This window comes from Falco cherrug, chromosome 12 (assembly GCF_023634085.1).
Source record: "Falco cherrug isolate bFalChe1 chromosome 12, bFalChe1.pri, whole genome shotgun sequence".
Classification (NCBI taxonomy): Eukaryota; Metazoa; Chordata; class Aves; order Falconiformes; family Falconidae; genus Falco; species Falco cherrug.
In genome coordinates, this window is record NC_073708.1 from 14,363,080 (window position 1) to 14,382,629 (window position 19,550).

At 39.1% G+C, this 19,550-nt stretch overlaps 2 protein-coding genes across 2 annotated transcripts in view; one reads left to right on the top strand and one right to left on the bottom strand.

Annotated features, from left to right (window-relative positions):
- The window catches only part of PALMD (palmdelphin), a 58,675-nt gene extending 53,903 nt beyond the window's left edge, over positions 1-4,772 (bottom strand). Inside the window, exon 1 of the mRNA XM_055724443.1 lies at positions 4,714-4,772. Coding sequence (XP_055580418.1) covers positions 4,714-4,757 — 44 coding nt within the window. The 5' untranslated portion in view covers positions 4,758-4,772. The remainder of the gene's footprint in view (positions 1-4,713) is intronic.
- The window catches only part of PLPPR5 (phospholipid phosphatase related 5), a 232,785-nt gene that overhangs the window by 17,226 nt on the left and 196,009 nt on the right, over positions 1-19,550 (top strand). The gene's annotated exons all lie outside the window — the stretch shown is intronic.

Sequence of the window (19,550 nt, forward strand, 5' to 3'; positions counted from 1 at the left end):
GGGATTTTATTACAGGCCAAAGGTAAGTACAGTGTTATAAAGTAAACCAGGAAAAAATTCATCTCTTCTCCCATGATTTAATTTGTCCAGAGGTCTATGCTGATTTTTCACTTTGTCCAAAGTAGAAAATTATATATGAATCTGAGAATTAAACTATCAGCATAGGACCACTGAGGTATAGTTCATTAATACCACAATGAAACCACGATCAAATATTCTTGAACCTGTTTACACTGCTCGACACTTTAAAGTTAGACTACTACTATTACCATCCATTAAGCGTGAGACCTTCCTATGATGGGAATATTCCTTATCAGATCTGAGTAATCTTCCTGTTGAAATATCTCTTAGTCAACAGATGGAGTCGGAATCTCCCTAGCTGATTGCTAATAGATAAGTGCTGCTCATTAGAGGTTTCCCTTTCATACTTAGTGCTTGCCATCTAGACTTTGGGAAACTTGATTCTTGTAATCTCTTTAGTAATCAGGACAGGCAAAGGTACACGAATTAAACAGAATAAGAAAACTGTGTTGGCTCTAGCATAAGCAAAGGAAACCTTTCCAAAATGCAAATAAGTGCAGGTTTAGTGCTTTAGGTAGAAACCCCCCCATAACTACACCTTCATAGTGTTTGCTAGGAATCACATTGCCTGCTGGCACGTATGGAAATGGACAGTAGTGGGGAATCTGACACACTGTTTCCAGAGTGGATTGTGGATTCCTGCCGGATTCAAAAAGTTGAAGTGTCTTTAAACAAATAGAAACAGCTCTCTTAAGTCATGAACATGTTCTGTATCAGTTTACTCTGAACCAAACGCCTCCATAAAGTCACCCTGTTTTCTTACAGAGAATACCACCTGAGAGCAGCTGGGTAGGTGTTCAACTATGGTTACTACCACTGAGTCCTGCCATGTACACGCTGGTAGACCGTAGTCAGACAGGCTATTATTGCTGCCACTCTGAGTCAGTCCAGAATTCCCCTCAGCACCCAGCTTTCCCTCCCTCCCCTGAACCCTTCTACCTTCAGACTTTCATGACATGATCTATTATGCTTTTTCTTCGCTTCTTCTAAGTACTTAAATTAGTGAGATCATACAGGCTCCTGTTGCTCTGTGCACAGATAAACTTTGCTATCAGTTGCGTAGCTGGTGATCTTGTGACTGATCTATACAAGTCACAGCCTGAAGGTGGTACGGGCAGTGCCAGGCAATCACGGTGCTGCTGTTTGCTGTCTGCCTTTTGCTCTATATAGCCATGTTCTGTAAACTTCTGACACAGTCCCACCATGAATTTTTTAAAAAACAGGTATTTGATGCGTATTGGAAGAGAAATGGCACTAGAGCACTGCTGAAAAACTGGAAAAGATTTATGTTCATCCAGGTTCTGGATTTCTGAGAGGAATTTAGAAGCACATAAACACTGGGACAATTTTATACATCCTTTCTTTAGGAAAAAGGCTACAGAAATCAGTGGCTGCTTGTTGGACTGAAGCTGCCAGAATTTGACTTCAGCCTTCTCTGTGCCTGAGTTTGGATTTATTTTCATTTTTTTAAATTACTGATATTTTTAAAACCAAAGTCAGTGAAAATCTTCTGTCTATTAACCTGCATCTGCCTACTACCTCTCACAAGGAAGTTAGCAGAGCAGTTCTTTGCTGAGACAGACAACCTGAGATTAAGCTAATTAAGTACCAGTATTGTTCACAAGTTTGTGGGAGAGTGTCATTCCGCCAATTCCATGTACAAGTTTCACTTTAAATGTAGGGCAGGCCTTAGAATTCCCTCTGCAGTCAGTGGAGATGGGTATCTCCAGAAGGCACTCTGGCCATGCCTAAAATAGATTAATCGCTTTCTGGAAGTGACCGTCTCCCCCTGCTGACTGCGGAGCCTCTGGCTGCTGTTTTCCTGTTAACAAAGCAATGTTCTTGATTCTTTGTATATATAAAAAAATAACCAACAGTGCAGGTCAGAACAAGTCTAATGTGTGGGCAAATGAAAGTCCGCAGACCTTGAAAATATATTAAATCAACATTTTAACATGAACAGAAGCATTTATGTTGCATTTCCACAGCAAGGTACATTCTTTATCCTTCTAATATGGGCATGGAGGAGTATTAACTCTTATCGGAATGTTGACTACTGTCAAATCTAGGAAAACCAAAATGCCATTCTGGAAGGGAAACAAGCGGGTTCTTTGTCTGTTATGCCTTTGTCAATGCTGCACAGCCCAGTACTGATGCTTCTGACAAGGCCCAACCAGCCCCACAGTAGACAAATGAGGAATGATCTGCCCTTCCCTCATGGGCCTTACCTGATCTGTAGCAGTTACAGATTGGCTTGAATTTGGAAATATCAAATAATTTTTCTACAAAGTTGACCTCCTAATTGTACTTGAAAATTCTGGAAATAATTACTTAATCCCTTTCTTAATATTGAATTATACGGTTCAAAAGCCACCCATGGCAACAGCTTGATTACACAGTGAGTGTAAAAGTATTATTTTGATTTTCTACCATTTATGAAATGCCTCCTTGGTTTTGAACAGAGATGCACACAAATTAGGAGGTTTTCATTTTCCTTACTTTTGGCTGCTCCTTTCTGCATTGTTTCTAAAGTAAGTGATTTTAATATTCTCTGTTTTTCAGGGAGTCGGGTCTTTTTTTTTTAATCTTTCCCCATGTCTGTCCTAATTCTCCAGAGTCCTTTGCATAGATGCAGAGATCAGAGTGCCTATAATATTTTAGAAAATGTGCTAGCGATTTATATAACATACTCTAACATTCTGTTACTCACAGTTTCAGTCTCCACGTATCTTCTTCGCATTTTCAGCTACATCTGTGTACACAGATCTTCATTTACCTAAGGTAATACCGATGTCCATTTCTTGACCAAATATTGCCATGTAAACATACCTACAGCTAATTCAGAGTTCAGCAAAGTGTCCTAGTAATTCACACCATGTTTATCAACTTTGATTTTATTTTCTTATCTTCCTGTTCATTCACCCAGTGTGCTTGGATCCCTTTGTGTAATAATTTCAGTTTTTATTGTAATGCGCATGTTGTGTTGATTGATAGTGGATCTGAGATTCTACATTCCTAGGCAGAAGTAATAACCCATGGTAATCTGCATGGGAACACTTTAGTTTGCAACTAAGCATATTAAAGAAAAAACCCAACTATGTTACGTTATATGTATTATTTACATGAAATAATCAACACTAAGAGCTATAGTTAAATGAGCGAGAAAGAAAAAAGCATGGGAGGAATTCAGTAATTTCTAAACTAATTCCTAATTCACCTGCTTATTTCTCTACAACAGACAAATGTCTCTACCAAAACAAGTCCAAAACTATGGATGTCCATGGTTTTAGTTTACCACAAAGCAGGTAAAAATTACTATGGTTAATTTTCTGCTCTGAGGATTCAATCAGAAATGAATATTCTGAGCATCACCGTTAAAGCAGGATGAGAGAGAAAGGTAAACAGCTAGGGGAGACTTCTTCTTCATGCAAAAGGAAAGCCCCTTGCATTTAAAAGAGGCTCCATCAGTGCAGACCAGTTCTATAGACAAGGTGGGAGTCGGGGAGGAGAGGAGCAAAATGCAACAGAGAAAACTGGAAGAGAGATTGAAACAAAAAGGGCAATCTGAAGATATAATTCAGAAAGGCAAGAGAGAGAGGGTTGAAATTATCTGTTTTCAGCAAATTAAAGAGAAGGTTAAGTTACCAGAGTGTTTGAAAGGCGAAATAACCAGTTTTGAGAGTGAGACAATCTGAGCAGGAGATAGAATTTATGGAGGTTAGGGACTGAGAAGTTAGGTAAAACATGAGCTTCATGACAATGCGACTTCTGATAATGGAATCATCATATAAGACAGCAGAAAGCTCAGTGTGGGGAATGTTTAAGGCAATCCACTGCTAGGTATAGATCTGATGTCCAAAGAAGTTGCACAAATCAAAGCAAAAGTCACTTTGTTTATGTTTGTTTCTCAGTGATGTCTCTCCTCATGATGCTTTTTGATGCCTTTCCTGATCATACAGAATGTTTAAACTAGAACTGGCTAATTAGACTTTCATTTTAAAGTAAATAGTTCTGACAGTGAAAAGCTGCGGTTTAAATTAAAGTCAGACCACACAATCTGTGTATCTGTGTAAGCTGTGATTATTGCTATGCGTGGCTGCTTTGCTGATGGGCAAATCAGCACAGTGACCACAGTGTTTTTTCTCTATTCAGAATCACTCTCTAATACCGTTTAATGTTCACAGAGGCAGGTTTAGAACACTTGGATTAAATTTAACTGCATTTCAATATCCCCTTCTTCTTTCTTCTTCACCTGGATTTCTGTCCTCTCTCTCCCTGTTTTAGCCTTGTCTCCCAAGAACAGTGGTAGTTACAGTCACACAGATATTTCAAGATTTGTGTAGTTCTAACTTTGAAATAGATACTCATCTATTGTGAGCTGGCACAAATGCATTTAAGGTATGTTTGATTAATACAAATAGTTCTCTGTCCTGCCCTCTCACATCTGAAAGCCCAAGAACTCATAATCCGTATCCATACCATAATTGCAGGTGTATAAACTAGGAAATTTTTTTAGTAAGAAAAACAAAATTAAGAGCAGGATCAAAATACTATGAAAAGACTGATTTTGACAATCACATTTCTTAAGAACAGTATGTGCTCTAAACAGATTTTAAGAAATTGGGATCTTACCTTTTTTGTCTTTGATGTTCAGAAACCAAAGCAGCAGACTGCATTTTAATGTCACATTTAGTACCACCACTTTGCAAATGATGACAAGGTGGAAGACTGAAAGAATAGTCTGAGATGCTAAATCCTTTTGATGCTGTTTTACGGTGCTTTATTCATGCACATATCCATCCAGGTGAAGCTTGTCCTTCTTTTGTGGGATTAAGAAAAACAGACAGAAAAAGATATTTTAGAAATATCCATGGTGGTAGGGCTAAGAAATACTTGCTAAAGAACTTTCATCTGATAGATCGGTTACCATCTAAGGAACCTACTTGTCTTGTTTGCTGGTTATAATCTAGTAAATATTTAACTTGCTAAATAAGAGATTGGGGATCTGTGATTTATAAGTGGGTGTAGCCCTTACTTTGACATTTATTGTGGCCCTTTGTTCTGGACATAGCCTAACTAAATTAGCAGGTGAGGTAAAGATTGTGGTGATTTACTGTAATTTCTGGACAGATAAAAGTAGTAGGCAGGTGTCAAAGGTTACTTGTAACAAAAATGATAAAATTTTATATCATGAACTGTTTTAAATGAAATAAGTGTGTTCAGAGTCTTCAGGAAAAACCACAGCAAATGCATTCTAAAGTTGAACTTCTGTGACCAGGAATGCTAAATTTTCTCAGATATACAACCGGAGTACTATAGTGGGTATGGAATCAATACCTGTTTTGTTTCATGCAAAATTGCTTTGAAAGCAATAATTTCATGGCACCTCTTCAATTTTCCTCTGCCAAGTTTCATGACACCTTGATTTATTGATCTAGTGGTGTGTAAAGAATGAAAGGAAATGTGGTTCTGTGTTTGACAGGATGCCATACTTGCTCTCTGAGCCATATCTCAGGCTGTGCAGGATTCAGCATACATCTCTGTAGCAGAGAGTATCTGCATCAAATCTGTGAAGGATTTGGCCAAAAGAATATGCAGTCTGAAATTTTCAAGCTGTATATTAGACAGATTCAAAGATCTGGAAAAGCCACTTCTCTAAACAGATACATTAGGAAGAAAGAGTTAAGGAAGTAGGGAGATTGGGAAGAGGTTAGAAATGTGAGAGACAGTTTCCACTTGCAGTGGAAGATTCAGGGGATGGGAAGTCTGGCATGTAAATCTCTGAACTATCAAAGAAAGACACGGTCGTCTTAGTTCTTTCCATTATGGCAATGTGGGATCTCACTGAGACATGGAAATATCCAAAGGCCAGCTGTGATGCTGTTCTGTGTTTTGTAATATAAGTAAAGGTAGGTTGGCACGGGCGTTGGTTAGCACAGAACACCAGCTGTGTGGCAGTCTGGGTCCAAGCCTGTGATACTTTTGCTGGCTGATACAAGTTCCGTTGTGCAAGCAGTGTACCCCATTCCCCAGAGGTGACTCCTGCTGCGCAGGATTACCAGCCATAAATAAGGTCTTCTCTGTGCTGATGGGGAGATCTGCTGACTTACGGGACTTGCTAGTCGCAGAGTTTTGTCCTTCGGCCAGCAGAGCTGAAGGCTGGTGAACTGTCTTGGTATGACCTCCTAGCCTTCCTTCTTGACCTCTTCCTGTCTTCTTCCCATCTTTCGGGTAGATTAAACATAAAAGAACTGAAAAATATAATTTTGTAGGTGTCCTTTCTACTCTTGGCCAGGCAAACCCCCTAAAAATCCTTTGCTTCTTGTGTATATATTGCCCCAGGTATTTGTCTTGAGGACAAGATAAGACAAATATGCTAAATACTAGTAAGGAAATAATTTTAAAGGAGACTAAAAAAAAAGATTATTTCACTACACTGATTTGAATATCAAGCCCTTCATTCAAGATTTGCATCTTCGGATTGCATAGGAACCCAAATTTTGTAATTTTTATAATATTTCCTTTAAAAAGAATTCTTTACACTGAAATCTTTCCGGAACGTCTGCAGCGTATCTGGGTGGGGTGTGGATTAGGTCAGGATGAAATAGCTGCTGCGAGTTCCGCTTGAAGTAGCTCACTCGTAAGTTCTGGCGCGATGAGGTCTCCCTCTTGTGGGACGTCTTGGGTACTGCAGGCGCCTGCGGCGGCGGCGGCAGCGGCAGCAGCCCCAGGCAGGGCGGCGCGCCTGGCCGCGCCCCGCCAGTAGCTGCGGGCTGGCTTGCGGGGAGCAGCGTTCCAGTATCAGACAAGAGCGAAAAACAGAGCCCATCCCAAATGCTGCTCGTTTTCTTGACACCTCAGAAAGGCAACCACCAGCAGGAACAGAGCCCTGCATCTCAATCTTGATGATCAACTGTTTAATACATCAGGACACAAGTATTTTTAGAGCAATGTAAGAGTCCTAGTTCGTTAAAATGTTTGTGCTTCTTACTTGGACAGAAACAATGTAGCTCATTTTAAAGTATTTCTCTTTTGTATTGTTTTTTATGCTCTCTAAAAGCATACACATGGAATTATGATTTGCTATAGGCCTATCAGCCTCGTAAGGAAGGGGGCAGAAGTGTAATTATGGTACTGTAGTTTGTATGTGTCCCCTATATAAACATTTAAGAAAGACTTACCGCGTGCCATGTTGAAGCATTACTCACAAATGTTTAATTCTGGTCTACTGTGAATGTTTCGGTCATGTTCAGGTAAATCAATACCTGAATGGTAACACCAAAAGTGGGATGGGAATATAATGAACTTACACATATGTGTTTTATATATATATATATATATGTAAAACATACATATACAAATATTCAGAAAAGACTTGACAAAATGGAGAGAAACCTGCCAGAGTGTGACTGATAAGAAAATCTTCCTTTGTAACATAAAAATTTTCTTGTTTCTCCATGAAAGGGTTGTCTGGGTCTATGTGATGCAAACGGCAGGAACATGCAGTTAGTGCTCTATAGGTTTTATTATGGACATTCAAAAATATGCATAGGTGTATATTAAGGACCAAAGACCATGTTGGCTTTACTTTATAGAGACTTTCGTCTTCATGTAACAGTTTCTGTCGCTTTAAATTATCTTAATGTTATTTGTTGTACTACAGGACCTTTGCTTGGCTGAAGAGATAGTTTTGTTCCCAGAACTGCTGCACAGTATTGTAGATGTGATGATATGTTCTTGAATACTTTGAGTCTTGCTGCTATTGAATTTAAACCTAAAACAGCTTTAAAGGAAAAGAACGCCTTTTTCTCCTCTGTCAAGATATCATCTTTTTTACTGTTGCTCAGTTTAACCGTAACAGAGAAGCAGTGGCATGGTGGGTTGGCAACTGAACAGCTCAGGGCAGCTGATGGATTTATGCTTTTTTTTTTTTTTTTTATTCAACTGGTCAGATACGAGAGGCAGTAAGTAGCAAAGCTTGTAAAGTCTCAACTTTTCTGCATAGTTTTCATGATGTGCCACCTGAGTCAGTCAAAAACTGTACATACTCAGACTTCCTTAAAATTGATGTATTTTATGGAGATGCTGAAATGCAAATTTAGAGCTTGACTTGAAGTCTCTACAGATTTGCAAATATCACCCATGATCATTAAGAACTGATCCACTGCAATGGATAACAATTGTGTTTCATTTGGCATCAGATCACCTTTCAGATTAGTATTCTTGAGATTTATTTAAATTATAGGCTTGATAATATATTGTTCTGCTTTGTGTTATATTAAAGTGACCCACCCTCACTGTGTCATTTCCTGTGCATCATTTTCCTACACAAAGTACTGCCAAACTTTCATCTGAAACACAGAAGTGCTGCTCTGGATTTGATTCCTGGCATTAGAAATCTGGGCTTAGTTGCCTGCTTCTGAAGTATAAACGTTTCCAAACAAATATATAAAATTGTTAATGTCTTCCAGCCTCTCAGAGTGCTGAAAATAGGTTGCTTGGAAGATTTTTTTATTGTATTTAATTTCTGTCTGATTAAAAATAATTTTATTGCTATTTAGGCATGTCAAAATAACTTTGGTTAATTTGGTGTGACAAAGCCTAGATACAGAAAAACTGGGAGTGTCAAAGGTCTTAAGCCTGTAAAAAATCCTGATCTCTTTTATGTCGCTTGAATGTCATTGAAGAAAGACCCAAGACATTAGAGAAGACAGTCATCGTGGTGTTTAGCTATGTGGCTTGTGCTGCATAGCTGCTTTCATTAGATTAAAATGTAAAACCAAATTTTATTCTTAGAGGGAGTAAAATTATTTTAAATTGCCTCACTCCATTATCTCTAATTTTAAAAAATTGCCTGCCCATCTGTTTGCCTTTCATATAGCATTACCTCACCTTGGAAGATGCATCCTGATTCCACTTTTCAGGGGTGCACCTCTTGGCATAGCTCAGAATGTATTTCATTCCTCTGTGTATTCTGCTGTTAGGGTCTCACACAGAAGAATTTATAGTGTGTCTGGATTAGTGGTTTAGTTCAAATGAGGAATGGGCTTCTGAAGCTTAAATCTGCTTGTCCCTGCTAAATGTGCTTTGATTCACATCATGGAGCAGTCTTGAGGTGCTTTATTGAATCTCTTTCAGATGAAACTGCAGAGGACAATGTGCTCCAAGAGCATATTCAGTGCTCACCAACTGCATTCAGTCCCTAATAGGACCTGATTGATTCTTGTTAGAGGTAACCCCCCCAGAAATATGCATACTGAGGATGTCAGGTTGTCAGCCCAAAATGTTTCTTTCCAGAGCTCAGTTTCTATTGAACCCCAGTGCTTGCTGATGTGTACATGGCCTCTGTCTTGTTAGTGTGATTCCTTTTAGCAGAGGTGGTATCTGTCTCTTTGGCTTTGGAAGTCCTTGTGGAAATATCTCTTAACAATTATGTTCCTGTGAGACCACACCTCCAATTCCACTTTATATTAGGAGGGGAAGAGGAAGGAAATCAGTTTTTTGCCAGAGCCCAGTTCGAGGTTTTACTGAATACGTGGCAGACTGCTCAGTGCTGGGGTTCTGCTTTGCCTAAACTGGGGAAGCTGGAATCGACTGCATTTGGGTTCCAATATCCCCAGAATCAGAGCCTTCCCCAGGCACTCTCTGGTGCTTAACTTCAGGCTTGTCTCTCCTACAAAAGTAGATACAAAAGATTTGCCAGCTAGCAACAGGGAAGTGACAAAATGAAGTGTTCTTTTCTTACGCCGTATAAATAATAATTTCTGGAGTCTGCTGGGGCACATTTTAATTTCCATTTTCTTTCTTACCTTCCCAAAAACCTCCTCAAAAAGAAGTGATAGAGGCTGCCATTCAGATGTCGTGTTTCTTCGTATGGTATCTTTTTCGAGGAGGCTTTACTCTAGTGAGACTAAAATAAATTTCAGTAATGATGAACTAATGCAGTCCTAATGGAATGCTTCTAGACTGACTGGGATTTAATGGCATGGCAGTACAGCAAATTTCTGGATTTTAATGAGATAAGCAAAATAACTGTCCTTTACATCATACTATTAATAGGTTGAACTTGATTAAATTAGAACAGAAGCAGCTTTCACACTGAGGCAAGCATGCTCTGGAAACACTGAGTTCAACATCAGTGACATAGCAAAGATTTTTAGGTATAAATCACAGCCATGTGAACCTAAAAAAATTAGATTTATTAAGCTGCACACATTAGCAAATTGAATTGTTGATGCTTCTTCAAGTTGTTGTTCCCTGGTTCTTCCCTTTCCTGCTCTGTAAAAGTTCAGAGTTCTCTGTGGGTCACAATTAACTCTGGGACAGAAAGTGCATAAATGTAAAATTTAAATAGTTTGAGATAAAATGCTTGCAGTAAGATGGGAATATTTGCTGCCTATAGGACAGTTCAGAGCAGTTTTGAGGTGATCCTGGTTTTCTGATTTTTACCATGATTTGGTGCTTGTAATTTTATACTATCGTTGAAGCTAGCATTCATTGATATATCTGTGGTTATTTGAGACACATTGATATGTGTCTCTAGCATCTAAGAAAAGGAAGCGATCTTCCTTAAGATTTTGGACAATTATTCTGTGGAATTTAGGTAATCAATAGTAGAAGTGTCCTCTAGTTAGAAGTTCAGTCAAAGCAGTTCAGTGAGCTGAACTCACAAAATACTTGATATGCTTTTCAGATATGAAACGTGCTAGTCATTTTTGTTCCTCACTGGAACTCTTAGGCAGGAAACAAGTTTCAAAGAGATGTTAGTGTAGCAGTGTGTTATTAAATCCTCTTTGCAGTTGGATGAAACCTTGAAGAATTTAGGATAAAACTGAGCTGTCTGAATAAAATGGCATTTTTTAAAAATGTATTATGTACCAAGCTAATAGCTACTTCAAAATTTTGCTTCATTAACTGGGAAGCATTAAAAGCTCAAAACCACTGTGAAGGATATGTTAATCAAAAACATTAATGAAATGTGTTAACCTCCAGATATATGTTCCCATGCACAAAAATAAGGGTTTTGTAATTTAGACCCATTAAGTATCACGGCTGTATTGGCTGAGTTAGCAGCCTCAGGTGCTGGCTGCCATTTAGTATTGCCAATTTTTTGCTCTGTTAGCTATATAAATGGGGTGGGGGGAGAGCCTTAACAGCAATCCAGTCTTTACTAATGGGAAGGTGCTTAAGATGCAAATGAAAAGCTTTCCTATGCCCTCTTTCAATATGTACAGTAGGTGTATTCAGTCTGTCCTCGCTTTCCTCCTGTTGAAATAAATTTATTATTTGAGACTGAGCCGTGCAGACTTCTGTGCTGCTCGGTGGTTGTGCTACAATACAAAGATCATAGATCTCATTCCCATGTAAGAACACCTCTTTCGTTGTGTAGCAGAAACTCATTAATTTTAATACACACCGGTGAAGCAGCTGAGTGGGCTTTGAGGTCTCCTTCATAGCAGCACATTCTATTGCTTCTGCACCACTGAGTTCATTATTCTTTTATTAAGAAAGCAAAGAGGAATACAGTGTGTACAGTCCTAATGCTATCTTTCTCAGATATCACAGGGCATCAGCACTCTCCAGAAACATAACGAGCCTGCTTGGGAAATGAAATCAAGCGTTCTTTGTTTTGTTAACCCATGAGTGAGGAACATGTTGCACGTATTTCTACATGATTTACTTCTTCTCTATTTCCTTCTTACCCTAAAGTTATGCAGGTCAAGGCTAGGAAAATTGGCTGCGCAAGAAATAAATGTCAGCAATGCTATATAGGGCCAATAAAGGACTTGTCTGCATTTCCTCTGCAAACAACTATATGTAAGGTATTTCCTCAAGCCTCCAATATTTAACTATGCTGACATAAGTATCTTTACAGAAATATACATTTTGCTTTCCATGTTGCTTCTTTAGGACTGAGACTTCTTTCAAGCCTTGGGAGCCCAGTTCCATTTCTGCCAGTTCCTAAATGGTCTGAAAGTCTCAGCTCAGTTCTGCCAGGATGCATGAGGGAGGCATTCATGTAGTATTAGGTCAGTGAATCTTTTTAGGGGAGGTACACAGTGCGGCTCAACACCTGTGTGCACTGATTCAGGTCCAATTGAGATTTACTTTCAGAATGGAGGTTTGATTCAGCTGTCACATCCTCCACCCTCTTTGTCCCATCTCTGTTCTGTCAATACAAATATAAATACCAAATAGAAAATCTGTACATTTATTTCAGTGCGCTGTCATTTGTAATTAGTACTCAGGCAGAATATGTGGTCATTTCTACATACCAAACGTTAGCCGTGTTTTTACTTTGTTAAAGAAGTCTCTATTTAATTTCAGTTTTGATTCTGCAGAATTTCTCAGGACTCGGCTGTGGGGACTAAATCCAAGCAGCTGTTCTTACAGTTTCTAAGACCAAGTCTCCCTTCTTTTCTCTTTTTAGGTTTGTCTTTCCTTACAGTCCCTATGTAAATATGCCCATTTTTATGGTTTGTCCCAAGACTTGTTAATTGTATTTTATAGGCCCCAAAGTCTCCTTAGTATGCAATAGTTCCCGTACTCTGAAAGATGTGCATCCCAAATTCCAGCAGAGCCTTATCCAACCTAGCTTTCCTGGGCAATGGTTCAGGAAAAAGAAGGAAGGAATATTGGAATGTCTCCCAGTAACCCCATGCTGTTGTCTCCCTATGGTGATCGATCAGTGTTCTGTCAAGACCTGCATGCATTGATTGATGTTCTGTGTGATAGAGGCTATCTGCTATGTTTGCTTTTTTCTGGTTCATGTATAACAGAAATGTTCTGTGTAGTGTCTTTCTGTTCTGCACCGGGAACTGGGGACAGCAGAGAGGCAGGCAACCTTGTTTTCTTGTCCTTGTTACCTGTGTAACAGGTTAGGTGAATCCTTTGGCAGGAAGACAAAGCGCTGAGCTTGTTTTGCTAAGTAGGCCTTTGTCTGGCATGGGCAGAAACTAGAAGGCTCCTGTGAAGAGCAAAGAGTAGGCAAAAGCCAAGCACTGGAAATGCTAAAAGAAAAAAGACTTTCCCAAGGACCCGGGGTAATATGCTGCAATCTAAAGATGAAGTTTATTGTATGTATTCTTCCCCATATCTGAGTTAGTGTCAGTACCTTTGTGGTTCCCCGAGTTTTATCAGCCATCAGAAATTCAACTTTTAGCCAGATCAATGTTTCTGAATCGAACACAGTACTCTGGTTGCCAGTCAAATGGGCAGGAGGTGAAGGTTGGGATCTCTTGTAAGCACTGTGGCTTCGGATGAGTGTAAACTTATTGGAAAGTCTCTCACCTTTCATCATTGCCCTGTCAGGCAGAAAAAAGTATTTGCCTCAGAGTAAGTAAACAACCTGTTTATATTTAAGATAATCACTCGAAAAGTTGGTAACACCTATTTGCTGTAGGAGGAAAGGTGCTTTCCATGACCCGATGTCTGCATTCCCTAAATTAGGAGGACATAATCAGGACCCTGGCGGCTGGCATGCTAAAGGTAACTCACCTGCTATCAAGAAATCTCTGCTGGATGATTGAGGAGAGTTGGAATCAGAACAGTATGTTGGAGTATGAAAAGACACATAAATCAATATCCTCCCTCTATCTCGAGTGTTCAGTTAGGCAAAGGGAGCTGGATGCCTGGCCAAGAGGCTGGGTAAATTTTCTTGAGGGTGTGGTAGCTGGAGAGAGAGGCTTGCTGCTTGGACAAAGGCAAGTAAGTCCTTACTGTGAAATATCTTCATGAAAAGCATTGAAGCTTCCTACCCAGAATAAAACTCAGGCCTGGAGATAACTGAGGTTTAGAAAATGTCAGGTTTTATGAAAAGAGCCAGATGATGGCAGCATAGAATGCAACAGAAAACTGAGAAAATTCCTGGGTTAAGTAGCAAGAGACCTGCCCTTGAAAACTGAGTCAGAGTTCAACCTTTCCATCTCATCCTCCACTTCAGCAGTGGCTTTTGAAATACAGTTTTATGGTTCTGGGGAGAGGAAAAAAACCAGTGATTTTGTTCTGTGTGCATGTGTTGATCTTTCATAAGCTATGCAATAAATCAGCTCAGAAATCTTTTCTGTGTGGCATCAGAGATAAACAATTCTGCTTCATCCTTTCAGATCCAGAAATCTTGTAATTTTTTCTCCTCAGCTGTATAAATTCTTTCAGGAAGTCCTACCCTCTACAAATAATACCCTCCTAGTTCTTGTAATCAAACCCTAATCTCTAAGTACTGCAGCCTCCAAGACAGAATTCAGAACACAGGTCTGGATATAATGTGAAATACAAGCCATATGCATGTTAGTTTTTCAAGAGGAAAGCTTAACAACTCATATCTGAATCAATGTTGACTGACTTGGGCACCTAAGAAACTAAGGTCTTTTTTGGTTGTGTAGTAGAAAAGAGCTGTCTCTGTGGCAAAATACCAGCCTGCATCTTCCTGGAGCACTGTTTACTGGTATTGGCAAATGGCAAGATAATCACTGTGCAGGGGCTGTTTTCTCTAGATCCACTGGTTTGTACTAGTCACAAAAGCAAGGAGTTGGGTTTCAACACAACCCTTCAGAATTGCTTCTGCAGAGGTAGCTATGCAGTCCTGCGGGAAGCAAACATGTGGCAGAGCCCTTTTGATATAAGAATTATTTACTTTAAAAAAGAAAAGGAGAAAATGTAAATATCTATAGTGCAAAACAAGAAAGAATCTGGAAAACATAGGATGTTAGTTAAATCCTTACAGTGAAAAAACCATGGCCTTTGGAGAAGGAACAGACACCATAAATATGTCAAGCTGGGAGGTAGCAAGATAAGCTCAAGGAGAACCAAATGGTTAATGAGACTAAACATAAACAGAAAATTACTGGAAATATGTGTGAACTATCCTAATTAGCATACTAAAACATCCACCCTGGAGCAAAGAAAGCCCCCTGCTAACAAAGCTCCATCCCCACAGAACATGCCTGGTAAAAAAAGAGAATGCTTTAAATGGAGATGAGGCTCTTAAGTACCAATGAAAATTAAGTGTGACTAAAGGTAATTGTGAAAGTGTATAAAAATTGTTCGAATTATATAAAAAGTTTTACTATGTGTGAAGAGGTGCGCTACCTTTGTTAGCACCCATGTCTGTGCAGACATGCCATAAATATATAACTCTGTGTGTGAACCGACTCTTGCACACTGGATGTAGAACCCAGAACTGGGCTAACACTTCGAGAACGCATACTGTTATGAGGTAGAAAGGGAGCACAGTGAAGCAACAGAAGGTCACAGCACATTCACAGCCAGTTGTGGGTATGCCTTACCGCTATTCTGGTACCATTCAGAAGTGGGATTGCACCTCTGTGTGGTGGTAATTCTCAACTTTGGGAGAGGTTCCACAAGCCAAGATGCTCCAATGGTTTTATTTTAGTATTTATTGACAATGTTCCCCTCACAAGCTTATAGAAATAGTTTCCTGGATAGGCAAAAGATAAATGGCTGTAATGCACTTGAACACCGAATGCTCTTCTGCCAACAGAGACTACTGAATTAACACTTGTTACATCTGCTAACTCCTCAGTCTCCTTGGGGTTTAATTTGAAATGTCAAAGTCATGGGTACTTTACACTGAACACTTACAGAAAGAAGAGGTGCTGCAAAGATGAACTGTACCAGCTTCTGAGTTTCTGGGTGGGATGGGAGTGCAGCACATTTTAAGCTCAATTATTTTCTGGGATGGCAGGCTCTGATTGCTGCTGTAACAGGCTCTGGCTCTACAAATCTGCTATCTGTTGTACAGCTGGCCGTAGTTTGTAAAGCAGAAATGACTCTTTTGCTTGCACTTCCCACTGCCTGAAAAGGAGGTGGTTATCTATAAACAGCAGGAATTGTCAAGCCCTCCTTGACAGGACTACTTAAACATTATTTTCCTTAGTGTTTGTTTTTTTTTTATCCTTGTATTTGTTTCTGGGACTGTACTTATGGTGAGTTTCTACCCCAGCACTTGCAAAATATGAGGTTTTGGCTTATTCTAGTTCTATTAGTTGTAATGGTAAGAGTGTTGGAGCTATAAAAAAAGGGGATATTTCTTTATGAAACCTACCCAGGGCAGCTCAGTATTATGGCAAGAGAGCAGACTTCAGAAGGAAGTTTGACCCTGTTCCTTAGAGGTCATAAAAATTATAGATGTCTGATGGGTTCCTCTGGCTTGTAAAAGCAAATTCAAGCCTTTCAGTAGCACCAGTAAGGGATGTCTGGAATTCCCATGTACAGAGAAGTGAAGCCCTCATTTAGCATGTGTGCAGTAAAATGCAAAAAGAAAAATACCTTAATGGAGTGAGTGGGGGAAGGATACCTACTGCTACTTACTGTCCAAGGCAGACTAAAAACCTTGCCAACAGGGACAATTGATATCTATACAGCACTTTGAAGATCTGAAGTGCAGTAAGTGCTGTTATTATTATTATTGCTACAGAAGCTAAGATTGCTCTTCTAAATAGATACATTGGACTTTTATCTTTTAAAACATTGTATTAAAAAAGAGCTGTGTGAAATTCTTCTAAAAAGGAGTGAATGATACAGTACATAGTAACATAGTAACAAAACATTTACAATTAGACCCTCCACTTTGCATAGACTTGGAGGAAAGGAATTTCTGAGTCAGCATGTGGTGCCATTAAACATATTTAAAAGTAGTTTAAGAATAGTCATCACATCCTTTTAGTACATATGACTCTCACTTTAAAAATAAAAAAAGAACATTGCTCCTGGGAGTTGTGTGCACTGTATTCATGCTATTCTGCACCTCTGCTTGTAAGTACTACTATCAGGAGGGTGAACAAAACGTGGCCATGACAATGGTCATCATAAATGTATACTGCTAGTGCACATTTTCCCGGAATGCTAGTTAGGTACGTGTCAGGGGTAAGCACACAGGACCTCAGTATGTAGCTGTCCTGTGCTCTCTTCCCCTCGGAGAGATGTGTTTTTATTAATGAAATCTTTAGTGTCTTTTCCAACCCGTAATTTTCAAGACAGATGTGTATCTGTGTGTCTGTTGTATAGCCTCTGCTTCCTTTGGAGCAAACAGGAATATCCTGACATGGTATCTTGTTGAAATCAATTTTAAGGGTTTGAGCAGCTCCGGCAAAACACTTTGCTCCTAATTAGCAGCTAGTTTAACACAAAAGTTTTGCGGCTGTCACATGACTATACTGAAAATGTTGTGCCCTTGGTTACAAAAGGTTGCAAGGCTGGAATGAGGGCAAGACCTGCTGGTCATTTACTACAGTATCAGTAACATCTTTACATCTTTCTTTTCTGGGATAGGAAGGACCACTGTGGCTAGGTTATGAGGATAAACGTGATACTAAGACTGCTGTGGCTTTGTATGACCAGGCCTGGATTACTGTGAGTGGACAGCAATTCTTAGAAACAGAAAATCAAAAGGATTGGCAGCTGAACTTTTTGGGTTCTTGAAAATCCTTGTCTCAAAGATCTCTTAAATATAACTACATTTTCAGTTTCATTTTAAGTGCAGTGAATTATTTTGTGGTAAGTTATTCTGGGAGCTCTATAAATACACAGCATAAATTAAATGATGTTGTATGTCTACTTAATATTCATTTGATTTGTTGAGCAGCATTTAGAATTGGCTTCTTATAGCACATAAACATAATATGAATGTATCTACAGGAGATCAGACAGATTCTGAGCTGAAACAGTGTCAGTCTGAAAGTGGTAGGATGGTAACCAAAGAAGGTAAAATTTTCAAACAATAGACCTCACTAAAGGAATTTTATATTGTTTCATTTGAAAATTAAATACTGTTTTCTTTGCTGACTCTGATGCATATTGCACTCTATCATGTGTTCTTTCTCCTACTGTTCATTTTTCCTAAGATGGATTGAAAGAAAGTTTTATTATATTTGAAACAACTACTTTATCTTGATTATTCTAACTTATGTAATGATAAGCATGATGGTATCAGAAACTGTCCAGAGCTTCCCAAACTACTCCTGATAACAAATTAAAAAAAAATTATTTAACTTTTCTAAGCTACATTAGCTTCTGGGACATTGAGATTAAGATGATGCTTACACATTTACTGTCCTGTCCTGTACTGTAATGTACACATCACACATGTACAGTAAATGTCTGCAAAATTAATATGAAGTTATCCACTTAGTCTTGTGTTCTGTTTTCAATGTCTGTATTTGCAGATCATTTCAAAAGAGTTGCATTTATCAAAAGGAAGAAAGTAGTTTTAATAAGTTATTGCTTCACATATAGGGTGAAACTGTGCAGGTTGCAACTGATCTGTAACTACAGTTTGTACACCTATATTCTTCTCAAGATTTCAGCTTGCTATGATTTTATTCTTCACAACTACTTACAAGTTGTTTCATAGCATTTTTGTGTGCTATTATGTGTTTGCAAAGTGCTACCCCAAAGGTATTTGCATTTCAGTTCTGAGTGAAATTCTTCTTGTACAGTAGGTGATTTGCAAGGTGCTTTCTGATATTTGGTGATAAAAGGTGCCATGTAAATTATCTTTACTACCATATGGCCTCTTCATGTTCCCAGTTCAAATCCACCGGGAGAAATCTCTCCGCAACATCAACAGAAACACATCTGGTCCACACACAGCCTATGACAGAATATCCTTCCAGTTTGATTAGTCCTTCTGTGGAAGTCGAAATGTATTAGGCATAATAATAATAAGAAACAAAGCTTCTCAAAAATGAAAACCACTCTAAGATGTATTTGAGATACGCCAAAACCTGTTCTCAATAGAGCCAAGCATAACAGATTTTAAATTGCCTTGGTCAGAGTGAAAATCACTTGTAAGGGCACTGCTTACAAACTGTCTGGACTTTCAAGACAGTAGTTTGCTGCAGAAATGCTCCAGACCCTGCATATTCAAGCACAACGTGCCAGATTTTACTGAGTTCTCCTTTCCCCCTGTTGCTGACCACTGGTGTGTTGATACGAAAGAAAATGATGACTGTTGGTGCAGCTATGTTCTGTGCTGCTTTCAGATGTGGGAAACAAGTACTCTTACCCGTGGGATATGCTGATTGTCATGCCTGCAATGCAGGCAGTTTCCTTCTACTGCTTACAGAAAATCATGCCAAATTTGTGTCAGTGATTCTTTCCATTGCAGCCTTTTGCAATCTGAAAACATTTTTGAAATAAAAAGGACAATGCCAGTGAGAATGAACTTTGACAGCAGTATAATGAAATGTGTGGGAGGAAGCACTCAATCTGCAGACATTGAAAGAAAATTTAATTCCACCTCCAGTCCTGCAAGATGTGGTATTGGACCAAGGACTTTCAGTACAAGTAGCAGCAGTGTACAGTCTAATTCATGCACGGTGAGAATAATCCCTTCTGGTGCATGCAATATTAATACTCCAGGGTTTTCTCCATCTGTTGTCACGTATGCCTAAAATGTAACCTCTTTGAGGCAGGAAGTCACTTTATTGTTTCATGCGTTTACTGTGCCT